The sequence below is a fragment of the Haliotis rufescens genome, unplaced genomic scaffold, assembly GCF_023055435.1.
Source record: "Haliotis rufescens isolate VD_foot unplaced genomic scaffold, xgHalRufe1.0.p SCAF_9, whole genome shotgun sequence".
NCBI lineage: Eukaryota > Metazoa > Mollusca > Gastropoda > Lepetellida > Haliotidae > Haliotis > Haliotis rufescens.
The window spans coordinates 32,889,685-32,908,037 of NW_025964383.1; the positions used below are offsets into that span (position 1 = coordinate 32,889,685).

The 18,353-nt window shown below is 39.4% G+C and overlaps 2 protein-coding genes across 2 annotated transcripts in view; one reads left to right on the plus strand and one right to left on the minus strand.

Moving 5' to 3' along the window:
- The window catches only part of LOC124111153, a 37,106-nt gene extending 35,607 nt beyond the window's left edge, over positions 1–1,499 (minus strand). Inside the window, exon 1 of the mRNA XM_046470767.2 lies at positions 1,429–1,499. Coding sequence (XP_046326723.2) covers positions 1,429–1,431 — 3 coding nt within the window. The 5' untranslated portion in view covers positions 1,432–1,499. The remainder of the gene's footprint in view (positions 1–1,428) is intronic.
- Positions 1,500–1,588: 89 nt separating this feature from the next.
- LOC124111156 (G2/mitotic-specific cyclin-B3-like) lies at positions 1,589–16,000 on the plus strand. Its single transcript, XM_046470773.2, has 10 exons — positions 1,589–1,837; positions 3,081–3,191; positions 4,464–4,684; positions 5,570–5,642; positions 6,929–7,030; positions 7,736–7,966; positions 8,473–8,628; positions 9,408–9,557; positions 10,197–10,327; positions 12,051–16,000. Exons 1-10 carry the CDS (start codon positions 1,781–1,783, stop codon positions 12,100–12,102), a joined length of 1,284 nt encoding a protein of 427 aa, XP_046326729.2. The 5' UTR covers positions 1,589–1,780; the 3' UTR covers positions 12,103–16,000.
- The last annotated feature ends 2,353 nt before the right edge of the window (positions 16,001–18,353 follow it).

The window sequence follows — 18,353 nt, forward strand, 5'->3', positions numbered from 1 at the left end:
AGCTACGTCCACACTGTGAAACAAAGTGCAAATTTACCTAGTCATGCCTAGGACGTTACGGAACTGAACGAAAAGGGTCGAATAGGTGACGTCACTTATGAAGGTTACGGGTAGGCATGGTGTCTCGTGACTTTAGTCTACTGACACTAACGAATGATCCCGATGCCATTTGGCACACTCGTCCCATTCCGTAATCTACAAGATACCGGGTGGTGAGGAATGAGCCGATATGCCGCAAACTGAAAACGGCTCCAGGCATCAGACAGCAGACGTCGAACTCGCGAGTACGCATGAATGATATGGTATTTAATAATCCGTCAGGTTATTTTTGTGACAGAAAAAGTGTGGTAGGGAACACTGTAAGGATGATGTGGATAATATTAAGAAACGAGGGAGGCATGAGCATGGCTAGTGACGACACAACGGTGAGTTCACTTTGAATCAGTACTGAAGCCGGGTGAAAGTGGCTTGTGTGAGTGTTCCAGGACAGTTTCCAGTAGCCAAAATAGTCGACACAAGCCATTGCATCCTTTTTACTCGACATTTTTGTGTGAAGAACATTAGGAGCCTCTATAGAATCTACAACAGCCACTAAACGGGTACCTAACCCTAATGATCGTAAAGGGGATCCAAGGGCTAAGGATAGAGTTCGGGTAATCTAATAGCCACTGAATGGGAACCTAACCCTAATGATCGTAAAGGGGTGATTGACCGTAAAGGGGATCCAAGGGCTAAGGATCGAGTTCGGGGTAACCTACCCTAACATTGGTGACATTTGGAGTTCAGTGATATCACTAATAAACTGCATTATTGTGCATAATAATGAAAATTAATGAACCGGAAAAATAATATATGTATATTAGTTCCCATATATAACCATTTTAGCTACTTGAATTAGGAGAAATACGAAATAAAAAATATATAAATAATAAAAGTGCTTTTGTAAACTAGCACTTGTTCTAAAATGTGCCGCCGCATGCTATATTTCGTAAACAAATATCCAAAACTCTCAACACCGGTGGGCGTATTCAATGACATTGCGTGTAGAGATGACAGATCACTGGGAGGAGCTTATGCACACTCAATGACCCCTGACGTCACAGGGCATTGTTTCGCCGGTGTGACTGGCAACAAAATACTACAAATTACGTCATAGGGTATTGTCATGTGTTTGAAAAGTTTGTGGTACTGTATTCTTAAGGTAGGCCAGATTCCGCCGTCATATAGCTGGAATATTGCTGAGTGCGGCGTTTAACAATACACAACAAACAAACAAACAACAACATGATGCAAAATGAATGTATTCAAAATGAATGACTCATTCTGTTGGGCGTTTCTCTAATAGTCATTGTCATGCGAAACTAATTTTAGGTAAGCATTATAACTGTCGTATATTATTAATAAGTTATATTTGCATTGCAGCATTACCATCACTAACGTGACATCCACGACAGTAGTCTTCCTCCATAATTGCACGTGCGGAATAAAACAAAGTGAGAGTGGCCTTCCCTTCAATGGTTATCTCGACAGATGGCGCTGTCTTGAATTTGATTGGTCGAATCTGAATTTTGGACCAATCAGCATTGAGACTGTACTCGCGAATTTCAAACGGCCCACGACACTAAGAAGAAGATTGTTTACAGTGTGTGAGAACTTTTGAGGGAATATTTTTGGGATCTCGAAATTGTTCACAACATTGCTGGTTCATGTGCGTTAATCTTAAGCAGCCAAGTTTTACCAGAGAGAAACTGCGGATTTTCGACCGTCGGCTTGCCCAAGAATGAACAAGAGGAAAGACCGAATTTTGAGATCAAAGGCAACAATGCCGCTTGATCAGGTGTGTATGGTTTCATTAGAGTGAATATTTTGCTAAAAAGATGCGTTTTATTATGCATTGAAAAGTTGATAATGTCACCGTAAGCATATGTGAATTAAACGAGAACTAGTTTTATGGCTTAGTTAACACGTTTGACGGCCTAGAATTGGCCCCAAACAAAACCGTATTTTTTCCCCATTTTTGCGAAGATCATTCAGTATGATTCGGTCCACGACAATGCAAAATCCGTTTGGAAACAAGAATAGCAAACTAGAAATAGTTTAGATATACTTATTCCCATTCTTAGCAAGGCATCATGAGAACAAATGCATGCATAAACTGATAAATGTACACTGCTTTGAAAACCATAAATACGAACATTTACACATGATCACAATAGGCATTTAATTAGCATTATTTACAAGCTATGTAACTGTTGAAACACCCTTATGTTTACCATATAGGTTACCTGAACTACTAAATTATTTGTCTAGAGTAGATACAGTGTGTTAGATCAAGATATTGTGAAAGGAACCTGGGTACTGGCGAAAAAAACCATGTCCCTTTTCTGCAAATTGGTGCAATAAACTGTCTCATTACTTGAAACAAAGGAATTATCTGAAGAACAATTACATTGTTTTTATAATGATAACTTTGTTGACATGATGGTTAAGTTAACATAAAGACTGGAAATCTTTTTCATAAGCCTGAAAGCAATGATAAGAAGGCCTTGCTCATGTTGTTTAATTGATAATGATTTGATACATCATCTTAACCAGGAATTGATTTTGATGGTTTGAAGTGTTTCACAATATTTTACGATGCACATGGCCATATTTTGATACGTATCACAATATATTGTATGATCATGATGATTCTAAAGTTTGAATTCAAAAGCAATTTGAAACACCATGCAGTGTATGATTTAAAGTTCATAAATGGAACAAAACAAGATGCTGGTGCAACATAATGTTTCCTCACTCAATAAATATGCACAGATGCACACTGTGCATATTTGACAAGTGTATAAACGATAAAAGTAAACACTTGAAAAAAATTGCTATTTGAAATCCCTTGGTATACTGAGCATTACAAAATGATATTGTGATGCATATGATGGAAAGAATGAACCTCAATTTACTGGTTTACCGATAATACCATAAACCCTTAATCATAAATAATAAACATTTGATTTGTTCTTCATACACTTATGCTTATCATGCATGTGAAACATTACTATTAGTAACATTGTTTTCAATTTCAGATTCATCATGATAGCACCAGCAATGCTATGAACATGGGAGTAAAGAGACATGGCGGAGTTCTCATCGACCCCTCACTCAAGCGCAGAGCTGCATTTGGAGACATCACAAACGTTAGTACATTCACACATGAGTTGTACATGTTATAACTTGTAGCTACTCAAAACAGACTGTGGTTAGTGGTGTGTCTATATACGACAACACATCTGTTTTCATGCGCTAGGCACAATGCAAACAATGCTTTCAGTTTTAAGCTAAAAATATAAACATACCTATTTTGGACATGATCAACCTCATTAAAATCAGATCTTAGTTCTCGCTACTGCTATAAGGCACTAGTTTCAAACTGGCGACTTCCATTCCAGACTACATTTTGAAAACTCTTTTGACGATATACTCAATTCATAATCTGAAAATTGAACACAAGTACATTCTGGAATAGATGGCCTAGGTTGTGTGGCGGTACATCCCACGTGCTATGTGAAGTCTCTTCCTTTCAAATGTTTATCCCATGGAAGTGAGAGGCTGGACCAGTTTGATGGTTTCAGTCATACGGCCTGAAACTGTCGTTTGGAACACCCTGTGTTAATCTTTTCAAGGTTGTGTGATTGAAAAACACATTTGGACTGTCACTTACCTGATCTGGTAAGTGACGTTCTGATTGGTCCTGTTTGTGTGTTTTGGAATGGTAAATATCTTGTATTAGGAATAAACACTCTGTATTTATTTTGCCAGGGCTGTGAAAATCCTGGGTAGAATAGGTCTTCAGCAACCCATATTTGCCGTAAATGGCGACTGTGCTTGTCGTAAGAGGCAGTTAACAGGATCGGGTGGTCAGGTTCGCTGACTTACAGAACGCCGTCATATAGCTGGAATATTGCTGAGTGCGGCGTTAAACAACAAACAATCAATGATATAAAATGACATGACTGAAAAAAACTGTTGAAATAAGCATTAATGTTTAGTCCCAACTCTGACACTCCAATGACCCACACAGTATATAATGTAAAAATAAGATCAAATTCCTGATGAATCAGTGACAAAGAGACATGTTGGCATTCTAATGACCAAAGATGGATTAATAAAAAAACAACTGCTGTCTGGTATGTAATCGTTATGATGTATGTCATATAATATATCATCGGATATGCATGGCCACTGGTCCAGTAATCCATTAGTCTGAGACTAGTGAAATTGTAGAGGAACCTTTTTTTTTACATGAAACGACTAGTTCGAATTAAGCTCGAGTAGTTTGAGATGACAATGGTCTCTACCTCTGTAAGAAGAGATGAGTAATCAAAAAGTATCTTGAAACTATTTCTGACAACTTGTAATTTGTACATCAATAACCCACATAATTCATCTTTGGGCTGATTGTATTACAGGCTGTGAAAGAGAACCAAGGTGGAAAAGATGGACAGAAGAAAAAAACAAGTTCCAGCCAGAAGGGGCTGAAAGCAAGTCAGGGGAAGATACCGGTCGTGGAGAAGTCTCGACCAAAGCTTCAGCCAGTCACAGAAGACAAAGAGAACAGTTCCAGCTCTGAAGAAGAAGTCATCACTTTGTCTCAAGAGGTTCTGTCATCACAAGACTTTTCCTCACAGAGGTTGGTACTGAACAGCATAAGATAACAGTAGTCCCTTCTTACAAAGCAGTCACCATACCTTTCTGGCTAGGGTTGACAAATTGGATTAAATGACACACATGACAAGTAGAATTTGGTGGTCGAAAAAACAAGTTTGCTTTGTATATTTTTTTTCAGTGATAAATGTATTTGCCATTATTTTTTACTTATCCTGCATTACTACGTTTAAGGATGCATTAAGGAGTAATGCAGGATAAGCATGATACGTATACAAATGTAAAAAATATTTATATTTTACTAAGTTTACTGAGCCAAAATGTTGTCTTTTCTTCAAGTTCAATAACCATGATAAAAGTTCTCTCAAACATTTATGACTTTAATGGAGAATAGGTGAAGTTTTATGTGCCACTTGTCATGCATGTTCTCTTGCAAATCGATGTATTATGGATTTGTCAAGTCCTCATCCAGGTATATTTGGGAGCCCACGTTATCAGAACTATCTGTTTTTGTTGGGTCGTTATGTAATGTTATACCACTGTGGGGATACAAGTAGCTGCCCGGCATGTCATGATGGTATTTATCAATGACTTGTATCATCAGTTAGTTACAGACTGATTTGTTTTATCAACTACTTACAGACTGTGACATGTCTTATCAACTATTTACAGACTGCTGCAGTATAGCTCAAATATCAATATCAAATCAGGGCGGACGGGTAGCCTTAAGGTTAAAGTGTTTGCTCGTCACGCCAAAGACCCTGGTTCGATTCCCGACATGGGTACAATATGTGAAGCCTATTTCTGGTGTCCTCCGCCGTGATATTGCTGGAACATTGCTAAAAGCGGCATCACATCAAATCACTCCCTCAACAAGTCTGTAACTACCTTCTTTCATTCCTTCTTTCAGTTCAGGGTCGAGTGAAGCAAGCAAGCACCAGAGATCCATATCTGAGGAGATTGATGAGCTGGAGCTGCTGCTGGTAAGATCAAGACAGTGAGAATATTCTCCCAGCTACAAGCAATTACACATTATCTGTCCCCATTTACTTGTATGTTTCCATCTTTTCAACATTAATCCATAATTCCTAGTTTGCGAGTAGGTTATTCTTGTTATTTTCAATGTTGGAGAAAATTTGGATAAAATGTGCAGGCACCAGCTCATTGTCTTGTTGGGATGAAATCTCATTGCTTCAAAGAGCGCATCTGTGGTCTAGTGGTAGAGCTTCCGCCCGGAGAGAGGAATGTCCGGGATTCGATCCCGATTGTGTCATACCAAAATACCTTAAAAGATGGTACCGGTACTTGTTGTTACCCTGTCTGACGCTTGACATTTAGGGGCTAAAACAAGGACTGGTCGGCTCGGAGTCAGTATACTGTGTCTGAGTGGGGTATTCATGTTAAACTGTGGCATGGTATCTCAGCGAGCTAGCACTATAAACTGGCATGAGTCCGGACTAGTACAAGCAGGAAACTATCATGATTTCTAATCCTATTTGCAAATGCCTTTCAACCAGATCAGATTGTGGCACACACTCACATTTGAGGGATGAATGGACATGTTTTGCATGCTCAAGGATCCAGTGTATCTCATAGAATTGAAATATTGTAGCACTGGCAAGTTTATAATAGTGAACACAATGTATGACTGTTGTGGAGTGTTCAGCATGTGTTCAGTGCAGGATTCACCAGCTACTTGAGCTTGGTTTTATATATGTTGTCCTATTCTCTTATAAGGTAGGAATGTTCGCAAACAATCTTCACTGCAAGTCTTATTGGAGTACAGAAGTATGCACGTTTGGATGATCAAAACTAATTAAACTGAAGCATACACACAAGATTTATCTGATATTTCTGTTCTGATAGCTTACAGTCCATGTTCGGACAGTCCATGTCAGAGTTTGATTCAAACCAGGAAGTGCCCATACATCATATGCATACAGCTTCACAGAAACCTTTTATTTGCTGTTGGTGCAGTGGGATATTCTTTCAACTACAACTGAAAAACATGATATTTTTTTATAAAGACTGAGCAAGATCATTTTTTTCCCTACAAAACACATTGCAAAAATGTATTTTTTTTCAATTTCTTTCTTTTTTCCAACAATACGAAGCTTTTATTTTATTTTTTCCAAGGTTTTTTGGGGGGATTTTTTGTTTCCAAATATCAAACAGTTGGTTCCTAAGACACCTATGATTTATTACTGATACTGTGAGTCCAACACTCGAATATATAGAGACCAAGGTAAATCACCGGCTTGTGTTACAGGAGGAGGAGCAGATTGATGATATTGACAAGGAGAACCTCGGAGACCCTGCACAAGCCGCTGTGTATGCTAAGGACATCTTTGAATATTACAAAGAGAGAGAGGTATGAATAAGCCTCAGATCCCCTCACCTTGAATAAGCCTCAGATCCCCTCACCTTGAATAAGCCTCAGATCCCCTCACCTTGAATAAGCCTCAGATCCCCTCACCTTGAATAAGCCTCAGATCCCCTCGCCTTGAATAAGCCCCAGATCCCCTCACCTTGAATAAGCCCCAGATCCCCTCACCTTGAATAAGCCTCAGATCCCCTCACCTTGAATAAGCCCCAGATCCCCTCGCCTTGAATAAGCCTCAGATCCCCTCACCTTGAATAAGCCTCAGATCCCCTCGCCTTGAATAAGCCCCAGATCCCCTCACCTTGAATAAGCCCCAGATCCCCTCACCTTGAATAACCATCAGATTCAGTGTCCTTGTTTTCGCATATTGACCTCATCAAGAGTAATAATTTGTTTTGTTATACTTTAGGTTATTAAGTCTATAAACCATCCAGTTTCGTTACAGTAACTTAGATGCAAACCGTAAAATGTTCGTAACAGTTGCCATCTAGTTTTCTAGCAGACAAGTCAATATTCATCACGTGACAGGTCAATACTGATCATGTGACAAGTCAATATTCACAATCATTGTCTGTCATATGATTTCGGGGTCTACATGTGGTACAGATTAACCAAAAGAATTGCAAGATTCTTAATTGGAGGTATAACAATACAGAAATGTTGACAGTCTGATGACTTGACTGTGTGTTTCAGCTGAAGTTCAACATCGACCAGTACATGTCTCGACAGCCCCACCTGACTCCCAACATGCGGAGTATCCTGGTGGACTGGCTGGTGGAGGTTCAGGAGAACTTCGAGCTGAACCACGAGACCCTGTACCTCGCCGTCAAGCTGGTGGACACCTACCTGTCACGCAAACAGATCCTCAAGGAAGTACTGCAGCTGGTTGGGGCTGTGTCACTCTTCGTGGCTTGTAAATTTGACGTGAGTTGGTCAGCTGACATGTTGAAGCTTGAAACTGTATTATACAGTTTGTTAAAATTTTCTACATACATTGACATTGTTATAGAAACATTTTGTTTCAAAAGTGGAGTTATTTCTCCTTTTACAGGGTCACATTTTGCAAACAGAAACAACAGAAGTTTTTGTGATTTGTTGAAAGTTCAACTTCAATCTTCATCAATGTTGCTACACTGTAACATTGTGACATGACATCCCACTCGTCTAAGAAGTAATTAACTTTTCAGTGTTGTGTCCCTTGGTTATGCCAGGATCTGCTGATTCATGTATTAGTCCGATTCAACTTGATAATTATCAGGTGGCAGAGCTGTAAAGGTTTTCTGTTATCAACTGGTTTGCATATCCAGATTTCGTACTTACATACCATTGGTGTGATATTGGTGAATCTGGCATAAAACAACATGCACTCACTGTTTGACCTCATTTACTACATGTTGAAAGTATGGTTCACGTATGTGTTGTACCGACAGGAGCGCTGCCCACCCCTCATTGAGGACTTCCTGTACATCTGTGACGATGCCTACACTCGCCAGGAGTTTATTCAGATGGAGATGAACATCCTTCGCATCGTTGGCTTCGACCTTGGCATGCCCCTATCCTACAGATTCCTCAGGAGATATGCAAAGGTTGGATTAGCTACTCAGCAAATCACTGGTCACCTGTTTTATAGAATTTGAATTATAGATTATGAGACTTAATAAAAAATATTTACCCGTGAGATCCGGGGTAGAATAGTACTTCAGTAACCCATGCTTGATGTAAGAGGCGACTAACGGCATAGGGTGGTCAGGCTCGCTAACTTTGTTAATGCATGTCGTGGATTGATGCTCATGATGTCAATCACTGGATTGTCTGGTCCGGACTCAATTATTTACAGACTGCCATCATATAACTGGAATATTGCTGAGTGCAGCGTTTAACAACTAACAAAATATTAAAAATATTATATGAGCTGCCTCTTACCCTAGTAATTGTCAGTGGCCGCTGGTGGCCCAGTGGTATCAGATGCACTGTTGTGCACAACTCACTGTGGTTCTGGTCAGAATCTGTTGGTGATAGGCTCAAATCCCAAGTTTGATTCATTTATGAAGGCTGGTTCTTTGTAAGTAGATAGACATCTACTGGTAGGTTTCTCTACAATAGTGTCACTTTGGGCTTTAAACTGACACACATGGTGTGACTGTAAAATTGTTCAAAGCAGCTCCCATTCCAAAACTACCATACCTTAACATGGCCAAGAGTTACTGAAGTCAATGATCAAAAAGATTTAATGAAAATATTCGTAGCTTCTTCAAAACTGCGTATGATTAGAGAAATTAGGTAATAATATCTTGATGTCCTCCATGAACTGTAGGCTGCACAAAGAGAGTTTAAGCTGAGACTTGCATATTGTGCTGTATTCCAGTGTGCACGCGCTGCAATGGAGACTCTAACCCTGGCTCGCTACATCCTGGAGATGTCCCTGATGGAGTACAGCCTACTGTCAGTGAAGGAGTCCAAGCTGGCCGCGGCCACTCTCTACCTCGCTCTCAGCATGAAGAAGGAAGGAACATGGGTAACAGTCAACTCATCATACACATAACATGCCTCTTGTCGCAAAGTTGCAGTTTTGTAATATCTACAATTGTATTGTGTGAAAATTTGTGTGAAAAAGAATGATATTAATTTTAGTAGGGCACTGGGATAGTCTAGTGGGTAAAGCATTCGCTTGTCATGCCGAAGACATGGGTTCAATTCTCCACATGTACAATGTGTGAAGCCCATTTCTGGTGTCCCCTGCCGTGATAATGAATGCTAGAATATTGCTAAAAGTGGCGTTACACCGAACCCATGCACTCACCCATTTTAGTAGGTAAATGACTAGTACCTATCAGTATCAAAGTTAGCTATGTTGGGTGTAAGCTGAAACTATTCTGAAAAATTATAAACTCCTTATGGATTATTTTCCAATTGTGGTACAGTTTCTATACCAATAGAAGAGTTGCAGTGCAAAGTTTGATTTTGATAAGAAGATTTTCCAAGAAATATTGCTTTTTTCGTGTTTTGAACTTACAAATATCTTGAAGTCGAAGGTATTACTGAGCAGTGTTCACTTTCTGTTTTGTTATTTGTCTTAAGTTGACAAACAGCATAGTACTGGTTGCAGACTTAGGATTATGCACAACTTTACTGACATATACATTTTATTCAACAGACTCGGACCATGGTTCACTTCACTGGCTACGAGGTGTCGGAGATTAGAGACCTCAGCAGACAACTGAACACTGTGATCAAGTCTCCTCCAAACAAACAGCTCACAACCATCAGGTCAAAGTATGCACACAAGTGAGTAGTGCCGTCTTACCTACTGTCATTACCTCTGTCAGGACGTGGACAAACAGAATCAGAGATTTATATGGGCCTATCTATTTGTGAGGCCAGGGGACTCTCGGTTCTTATTCTGGGCGGGGTCCCACGCTGGCCACATGTGGCACGCTTCACTTGATTTCTGAGAAGTTGACTTGGGCCATCGTTTATAGTGTATCATATCATTCCACCTGCTCAGAAGCCTTAAGCCTGTTATAGATAGGAGATAGCCTCCATGGTCTGGTGGTAGAGCGTCCACCCAGACAGCGGAAGGTTCAGGGTTCGATCCTGGCCACGTCATACCAAAAGAGGTTAAGCGATGGTACTTGTTACCCTATCTGGCACTCGGCATTAAGGGGCTAAAACAAGGACTGGTCGGCTCGGAGTCAGTATACTGTGTCTGAGTGGGGCATTCATGTTAAACTGCAGCATGGTATCTCAGTGGGCTAGCACTATAAATCGGCATCAGCCCGTACTAGCACAAGCAGCCACACACACACAGACAGACACACACGTGCATGCATGTCGCTATATAAGTGCAATAATCTTGGACGCGATGTTAAACCCCATTTCACATCATTACCTTCAGATAGGAAATTTCAATTTTTAGATTGAAGGAAACCAACCATTGATGCTCATGAACTTTGAGTATATTATTTACCAGAATAGGAGTGTCAGTTATCAGTAACATGCAATTTCCAAATTTGATTAATTTTTATGAATCAAACAGCAATATGTTTTCCGTCCTCCAGGAGTGGCAATGTAATTATTTGGGTCCATTCACAATTTGTGTGTGTATTGGATGCCCTATTTTGCATGTTGTCACACTGCAGGAAACATATACCTGGTACCCTTGCCCCGGGAGGCTGTAACATCATCCCCATGGGTACAAATCCAAGATTTGCCTCGATCATGTTTCTGGGTTTGTCAGCACCATCCCTATGCTTATGGGTTTCACCAAGTGGTGAACATCTGAGACCTGCATCTCTGCGGGCTTCCTCCCCCATACTTACAAGCCTTGACATAACCTAATAATGTTCAAAACCTCATTAAACCAAACTCACTTACAAAGAAATAACATTACAGGATGCTCTGTCAGTCTATAAAGTATTACTCGAAGAGACAAAATGATTTAGACACTTCTCAAACTGATGAATATTTTTGTGCTTTCACAGCATTCTGAGTCAATCTATCACCAGTAAGTAATGAGATCAAGAATTTAAGACTAAAAGACAGCCTTCCAAGAAACAGAATTTAAATATATCACATCAGACCAATTTGTTTATCAGATTCCCCTACATTTTTTTTCCATAATTAATGAAAATGAAGCATATTGACTTGACAATATTGTTTTCTGCAAATCGGATATTTATCCTTCTGCAGTGACAGATTAAGAACTCCTGGGTCCCATTCCACAAGGCAATCTTATTATTTTGACTATCATAAGCCTATATTAAACTATGGGAGTTGCGATCATCTTAGAGCTTTGACTATCATAAGCCTAAGCACTAAGACTGCCCTTAGCCTGTGTTAAAGTATGAGAGTTACGACCCCCTTAGTGTTAAGATTTGCCAAGGGTCCCAGTACCCTCTGCTTGTTGTCAAAGAAGCCCCAAAATGTATGTGATGCAATATTGTTCCAGACACCCAATGAACCCTGTGTTTACATAATGATGATAACAATGCTAAAATCTTTGTTTCAGAGTTTTCTACGAGGTTGCCAAAACTACCACAATAGACAACGACGACTTATAGTTTCACCAGTGGAAGGTGTTTTATCCGTGGCAGCATGTGTGTTATGTATTACAGCAAGTGTCAATCATGAACACTGTTCTCTGTGCTCTGTACACACCTCCTGGTGGCCCACATTGAAATTGACAATGATATCGCCAGTTGACGCCCCCCTAATGTGTTGTGAAGGCAGCTGATGGACGTACATTGAAAAGGACCACAGCCAAGCACCACCGCTCGGCATCCTGTTGAACCATATCGATTGGAACTAGTTGATATGAATGGCTGAATATTTTTTATTTGCATTGTTAAATATTTATTGTTTTTTCACGGTGCCTTAGAAAGATTAAAATTTCAATAATAATTTAGAATTAGAACCCACATGACAAATTAGAATGATTAGAATGATCAGGCGTAAAGTATTTTCATTAAGATATTAGTATTATATTAGACTTATTTACTCCTAGGTGATAAAATTATAAGTATAATGTTTTGGGCTTTAAGAGGTTCAGTTCAGAGATAATAGTGATTCTATTTTGCAAGAAGTAATGAGTTTAGTTGACGACAGGTGTAACTTGTACAGAGACAATGATATGTACATAATGTCTATCCAAATCAAGCATGATATGTCGGACTGAGAGGAAATAAGGAATCAGGAATAATACCTCAGATATTCAACAAAGCTATGGGACACACTCAGTGTTGTATAGGACACTCGTTACCTCCCTGCTTGTACAGTTTTTACAACAGCATCGTAATGCTTTGTTAGATATTTTTATCCCCTGTTTTAGGTTTATTATGTTAAGGATGCAATATATATATAGTTCTTCACTACACTGTTACAATATTGGAGCGTTGTGAAACGAAATGATGACATGAAATTAAAAGTCGTCAAATTAAATTAACAGCATGCTTTTGACGTTTAAGTGAGCTGACCTGTCTCTGTAAAGAGTCTATGGGAGATGTTTGTCCTTGCAGGGAACCTACATGGAATCCTAATAGTAAACTATAGTTGAATATACAATCACAACAGAACCTTGGAATCAAGCAATATGCCAAACTTGACATGAAATTCCTGTATCCAAATTCAGCCTATTTTTTACCCTGTATGTGTGCGACATGACATGTGTTTGTGACTGTCTTTTCATTCATCTTTCTGCCTCTTCTCTCTCTCTCTCTCTCTGTCTGTGCTGTCCTTGCCTCAACTGCTCTGTAGGAAGTCTACTGGACAGATTCACTGAATACTTACAATAGTAGGAACATGCATCTCAAATCGGCAATCTCATTAAATCAGATTTTTACTCTGATGCAATACCTCTTTCACTGGACTTTGTAATGGGCCAATCAGTGTCAAGGCTTCCTAAATCTTGAAAATGAATGTGACCGGGAAGCTCCAAATGCAAAATAATAAAGCTGCATTCTTATATTGTTGTGGAAAACTATACATCCAATTCTTCCGGAGATCCATGGCATCTACACTAACAAGAGTGTACTAGCAAGGGTATAATTGAGTGGGTTTACTTTTGCTAAGATCAAAATTTCCAAATCCTGGGCCCACTTGCACAAAGCAATCTTAGCACTAAGATGATCGTAACTGCCATATTAACATAGGCTTGCGGTAATCTTAGCGCTAAGATGGCTTGTGCAAGTGGGCCCAGTAGGTCAAGAAATGAATCCAAATCATTCTTCAAAACTAACCTTGGATCAGCTCAAGAAAGCACTCATTCAGAGAGTTGTGTATATCTGACTGGGCCATCTCCTGTGGGGGGTTACCTCAGATCGTCAAGCAGACGGGTGTCATATCAGAGTGAAAGGTCTGATTTTAATGAGTTTGCCCTAAGTCAGGAAAGAGGTCATTCAAAAGTTCTGCATATTTCAGTTCCATTTAATTCCTTGTGTACCATTTATGCTCGGTCAGTGCATGAGGTGGTAGGGAATGTTACTACCATTAACATTACCATAGGGCAATTGCAACTGCTTTTGGATTAAACTTGCTTTCATTGGACATTGATATAACTTCATGTGCATATTGTCGGAGTAAACTGGGCCGCTTCATATCAGCCTTGTGTAAATTAACTGTAGGGCAACCCTCATACTTCATATGTGTTATGTAACAAATATTTTGTGATGAGAATTATAACTGCATCGCTGCCAACTGTTCCGAATTTTTTCATATTTGTTACGAATTAGCAACTCAATACGAAAATATTATTTCTTCCTTAATTCATATCAATAACATGCCCATCTAAGACAAAATGTCACATTGACTAAATTTTCATGAAAATCCGTCAAGAGGGTAATTATTTTGCCTCACACCATCTCCTACGAACACGGCGTTTATCGACTGGCATGAAGAGTTGCATCTGTCCATTTGAGGCACTCTACGCCTCAGAAGTTTCTTTAGTTGAAATAGAACGGATTAATAATTGACTTGAGAGGTCAAAATCGATATGAATATCCCGCTCCATAACCAGCACAATAAGCAGTATATTCAGTAGGCACTGTCCAGTAGACTGTCCATATGTTCAATACAAATCTTAGTACTAAGACTTTTGTTTGGCTGTATTACTGCTTCATAAATATAGAAGTCTTAGCACTGAGATGACTTGATGAAGGGAAGTTTGAAAAAACAATATTTATTGAGTATTTTGTAGGAACCATTTAATCTTAGTAGTCTTTAGCTAGAAAGAATTTGGTCTTGCTACCGTACCCAATGTTTGTGGAGGCTGCAAGTACAATGATAATACTTGAACCTGACTGTAGACCAGCACAAGGTGATCTTAACACTAAGACTTGAAGAACCAAATGTTACTCCAAAGGATAGAGAAATTAAAACATAACTTACTAGAAGTGTGTCCAAATGATAAAAGGCACTAGTGCTAGGATAGGATTGTTGAATTTTCACATGGATTTATTTCAGCAATTAGCTTAGGGACCTGTTAAAAGTGTCTGGTACAGCAGAGCAGCAGCAAATAGATGGTCCGGTAGAAGAGAAATTGAAGAATGGAAAATATTTCTTTTCTTTAATCAGTCGAAGAGTTTATTCATTTCCACCTACAGATTGCTTTCATTACTTCAATACAAAACCCACTGATAATTTTCATTGCACAGTTTTGCAATTTGGGTTGGATCTGCAAACCAAGTAATTAAAAAACAATGTCTTATTGTCCCAAAGCTTTAGGCAATAGACCTTGGGATCATCCCATTCTACCAGCTATCTCTATGCTCCACCCATCAGAAGTCCTCTATTTGAACATAGACTTCAAGTAGTTGTACTGCAAATATCCTTTTGTGGAGCAGGGTCATGAACGAAAGTGAGTGTGATTGGTTGTCCTGTGAATTCTAATCAAAGCATTTATTAAATCCTGTATCCCTTTTTTATAACAATATTTGTTCACTTATGTGCCATTGTTAAAAAATGGAGTTGTAAATGCTTTAGTTGTCATCTGTGTGAATGTTGTCTGTAAAAAAAAGTGATATACAAATGTGCTAATAGCTTATCATTATCCAACTAATTTGGTCTAACAACAAAATTGTGACTTTTCTCAGAATCACCAGTGAAAAAGATGCCACATCTAAGTAATTCTTCAAATCATCAAACTTGTGCAATCTTCATCATATATTTTTTATAATATTTTCTAGTACATTTGTATGTTTGTCCTTTACTTTCACTGAAACATGATATGCTAAGCAATATTTGCCAACAGTTTGCCTGAGTTGTTCATACAAAACAGCTGAAAATTGTCTATAATTGAGAATATTTTGCACATTTAACTCCGTATTTACATTCTTTCTTACTTCGCATCTATTCCACTGTATATTTTCAGAAGATGGTACATTAATCATGAACAAGTGTAATCCCTCGGTCTAGTCCTGTCATGTAAATCACAAATTATCAAAAGAAATAAAGTATCACATCGTAGCTGTCTTTTTTTTATTTCTTTGCCTGACGGGAGAGTGGAAGGTCGGTGGTTCAATCCCCTGGCTGTGGCATAGCAAGTGATGTTCCAAGATGGTACTTGTTACCAACCTGTGAAGATCTGGGTTAGAATTGGTCTTCAGCAACTCTTCAGTGCTAACGAGATCGGGTGGTCAGGCTTGCTGACTTGGTTGATGCATGTCATTGTATCCCAATTGCTTAGATCGAAGCTCATGTTGTCAATCACTGGATTGTCTGGACCAGATTCAATTATTTACAGAACGCTGTCATATATGCGGCGTTAAACAACAAAACTTATTACTCAGCCTGGTGCTTAGCATTAAGGGGACAAAACAAGGACTGGCATAACAAGTGCTAACAGTTTTGAAACATTACCAAAAATATAAGAGTTTTTAAAAAAGCTTCTTTCAATCGTTTGTTACAAGACTATTCATTTATCTACAGGTTGACCTGAAAACCAGTGTGAAAACTGTTGATAATTTGGTTGCTTGTTGCATTAACATTGAGGCTATGTGAGTTGTTATGTCCAGACCATGGTAGGGATATTTTTTTAAATATACTGTTCAAAACAAGTTAAAGAATACCCACCAACCATGACAGACTATCAATAGTCATATGAAAAAAATTGGGTGTTCTTTAACTTCTTAATAGTATTAATTGTATGGACCTGCTTGAGTTTGGCCTCTGTTGGAAGCTTTGTGTGTAAGAAAAAAATATTTGCCTACATTTTAATTTCACATAGCTAAGCCCCTGACAGGTTGGCTGGGAGTCAGTCTACTGTTTTTTTTTTTTTATGTTTAACACTGCACTCAGCAATATTCCAGCTATATGACGGCAGTCTGTAAATAATCGGGTCTGGACCAGACAATCCAGTGAATGACTTCATGTGCATCGATCCATGCAATTTGGGATACAATGACATGCATCAACCAAATCAGCAAGCCTGACCACCTGATCCCATTAATTGCCTCTTTTTGTGTCTGAGTGGGAGTGTTTGTATAACTGCAGTATCCTGTGTTGCAGTTGAAGGGATGCTTCTATATTCAATGAAAATGTTTCACATCAACACAAACATTGTTGAAAATTAACTTATTTTGTTCTGGGTATATTCAGATTTCAACAAGGTCATCCATCCCAATGATCCCATACATGCACTAATTCTCGTGTATCCTAGATCGATCTCTTGAATCATTCAAACCCATCACATGTTCAGCTATGAGTGGTTTTGTAGTCTGCAAGCATCAGTAAATGAACAACACCAGTTTCTTTTATTACATATTTTAGCAGACACATTCTGTGACAGACTCTGTAACTCCAAACAATTTCAATAGCCTTAGTGTCACCGTTGCTTGATCAGTCTTCATTAACATTTTCTTAGAAAGTGGGGAAAGTTATTTGCGTTTTCATTCATAGACAAAACATTCCTGTTGTGGACCGCCTCTGTGGTCTCAAGCATAGATCATCTGCCCGGAGAGCGGAAGGATGTTAGTTTGATCGCCTGGCCACATCAAATAAATAGACGTTACATGATTGCACTTGTTACCCTGCTTGGCACTCGGCTTAAGGGGCTAAAATAAGGACTGGTCGGCTCGGAGTCAGTGTACTGTGTCTGAGTGGGGCCGCATGTTTAACTGCGGCAAGGTATCTGAGTGGTCTAGCACTCTAAATCGGCATCAGTTCAAACTAGTACAAGCAGCATGCACACTCACATATAAATGCAATAATCTTCAAAGCGAGCACAGGTAGGACAAACTTAGAAACATAATCGGGGCGAACTGGGATTGAAACCCACGACCATAGGCTTCTAGCATGCCCAAGTGATGCAACTCTGCACAGTGGTGCCGAGATGACTGGGCCACCAGTTGGCCCCAGAACTCAAACGTGCCCTGCGCTGTGCATGAACCTTGTGCGAAACTTGTGTCATTGCCTGATACTGTGCTGTGTAGAACAGATGGCTGCAAGTCTGTGCCACATGAGAAATATTTTGCAATGAAATCTCGCTCATTGGTCGTTGGTTCCCTCTTCCTGAAGTGAGTGAGTGAGTGAATATGGTTTTTCGCCGCTTTTAGCAATATTCCAGCAATATCACAGCGGGGGACACCAGAAATGGGCTTCACACATTGTACCCATGTCGGGAATCGAACCTGGGTCTTTGGCGTCATGAGCTAACGCTTTAACCACTAGGCTACCTGACTGCCCCTCCCTTCTTCCTGGAACCAGGCCATGTCTCGAGTTGTATAAAACCAGTGACAAACCACATGTCTTCACGGTGGATGTAGGAACATGATAAAAACAAAACTTGTCAGGTAGTGACGATGGGTGTCTTTTAATAAGG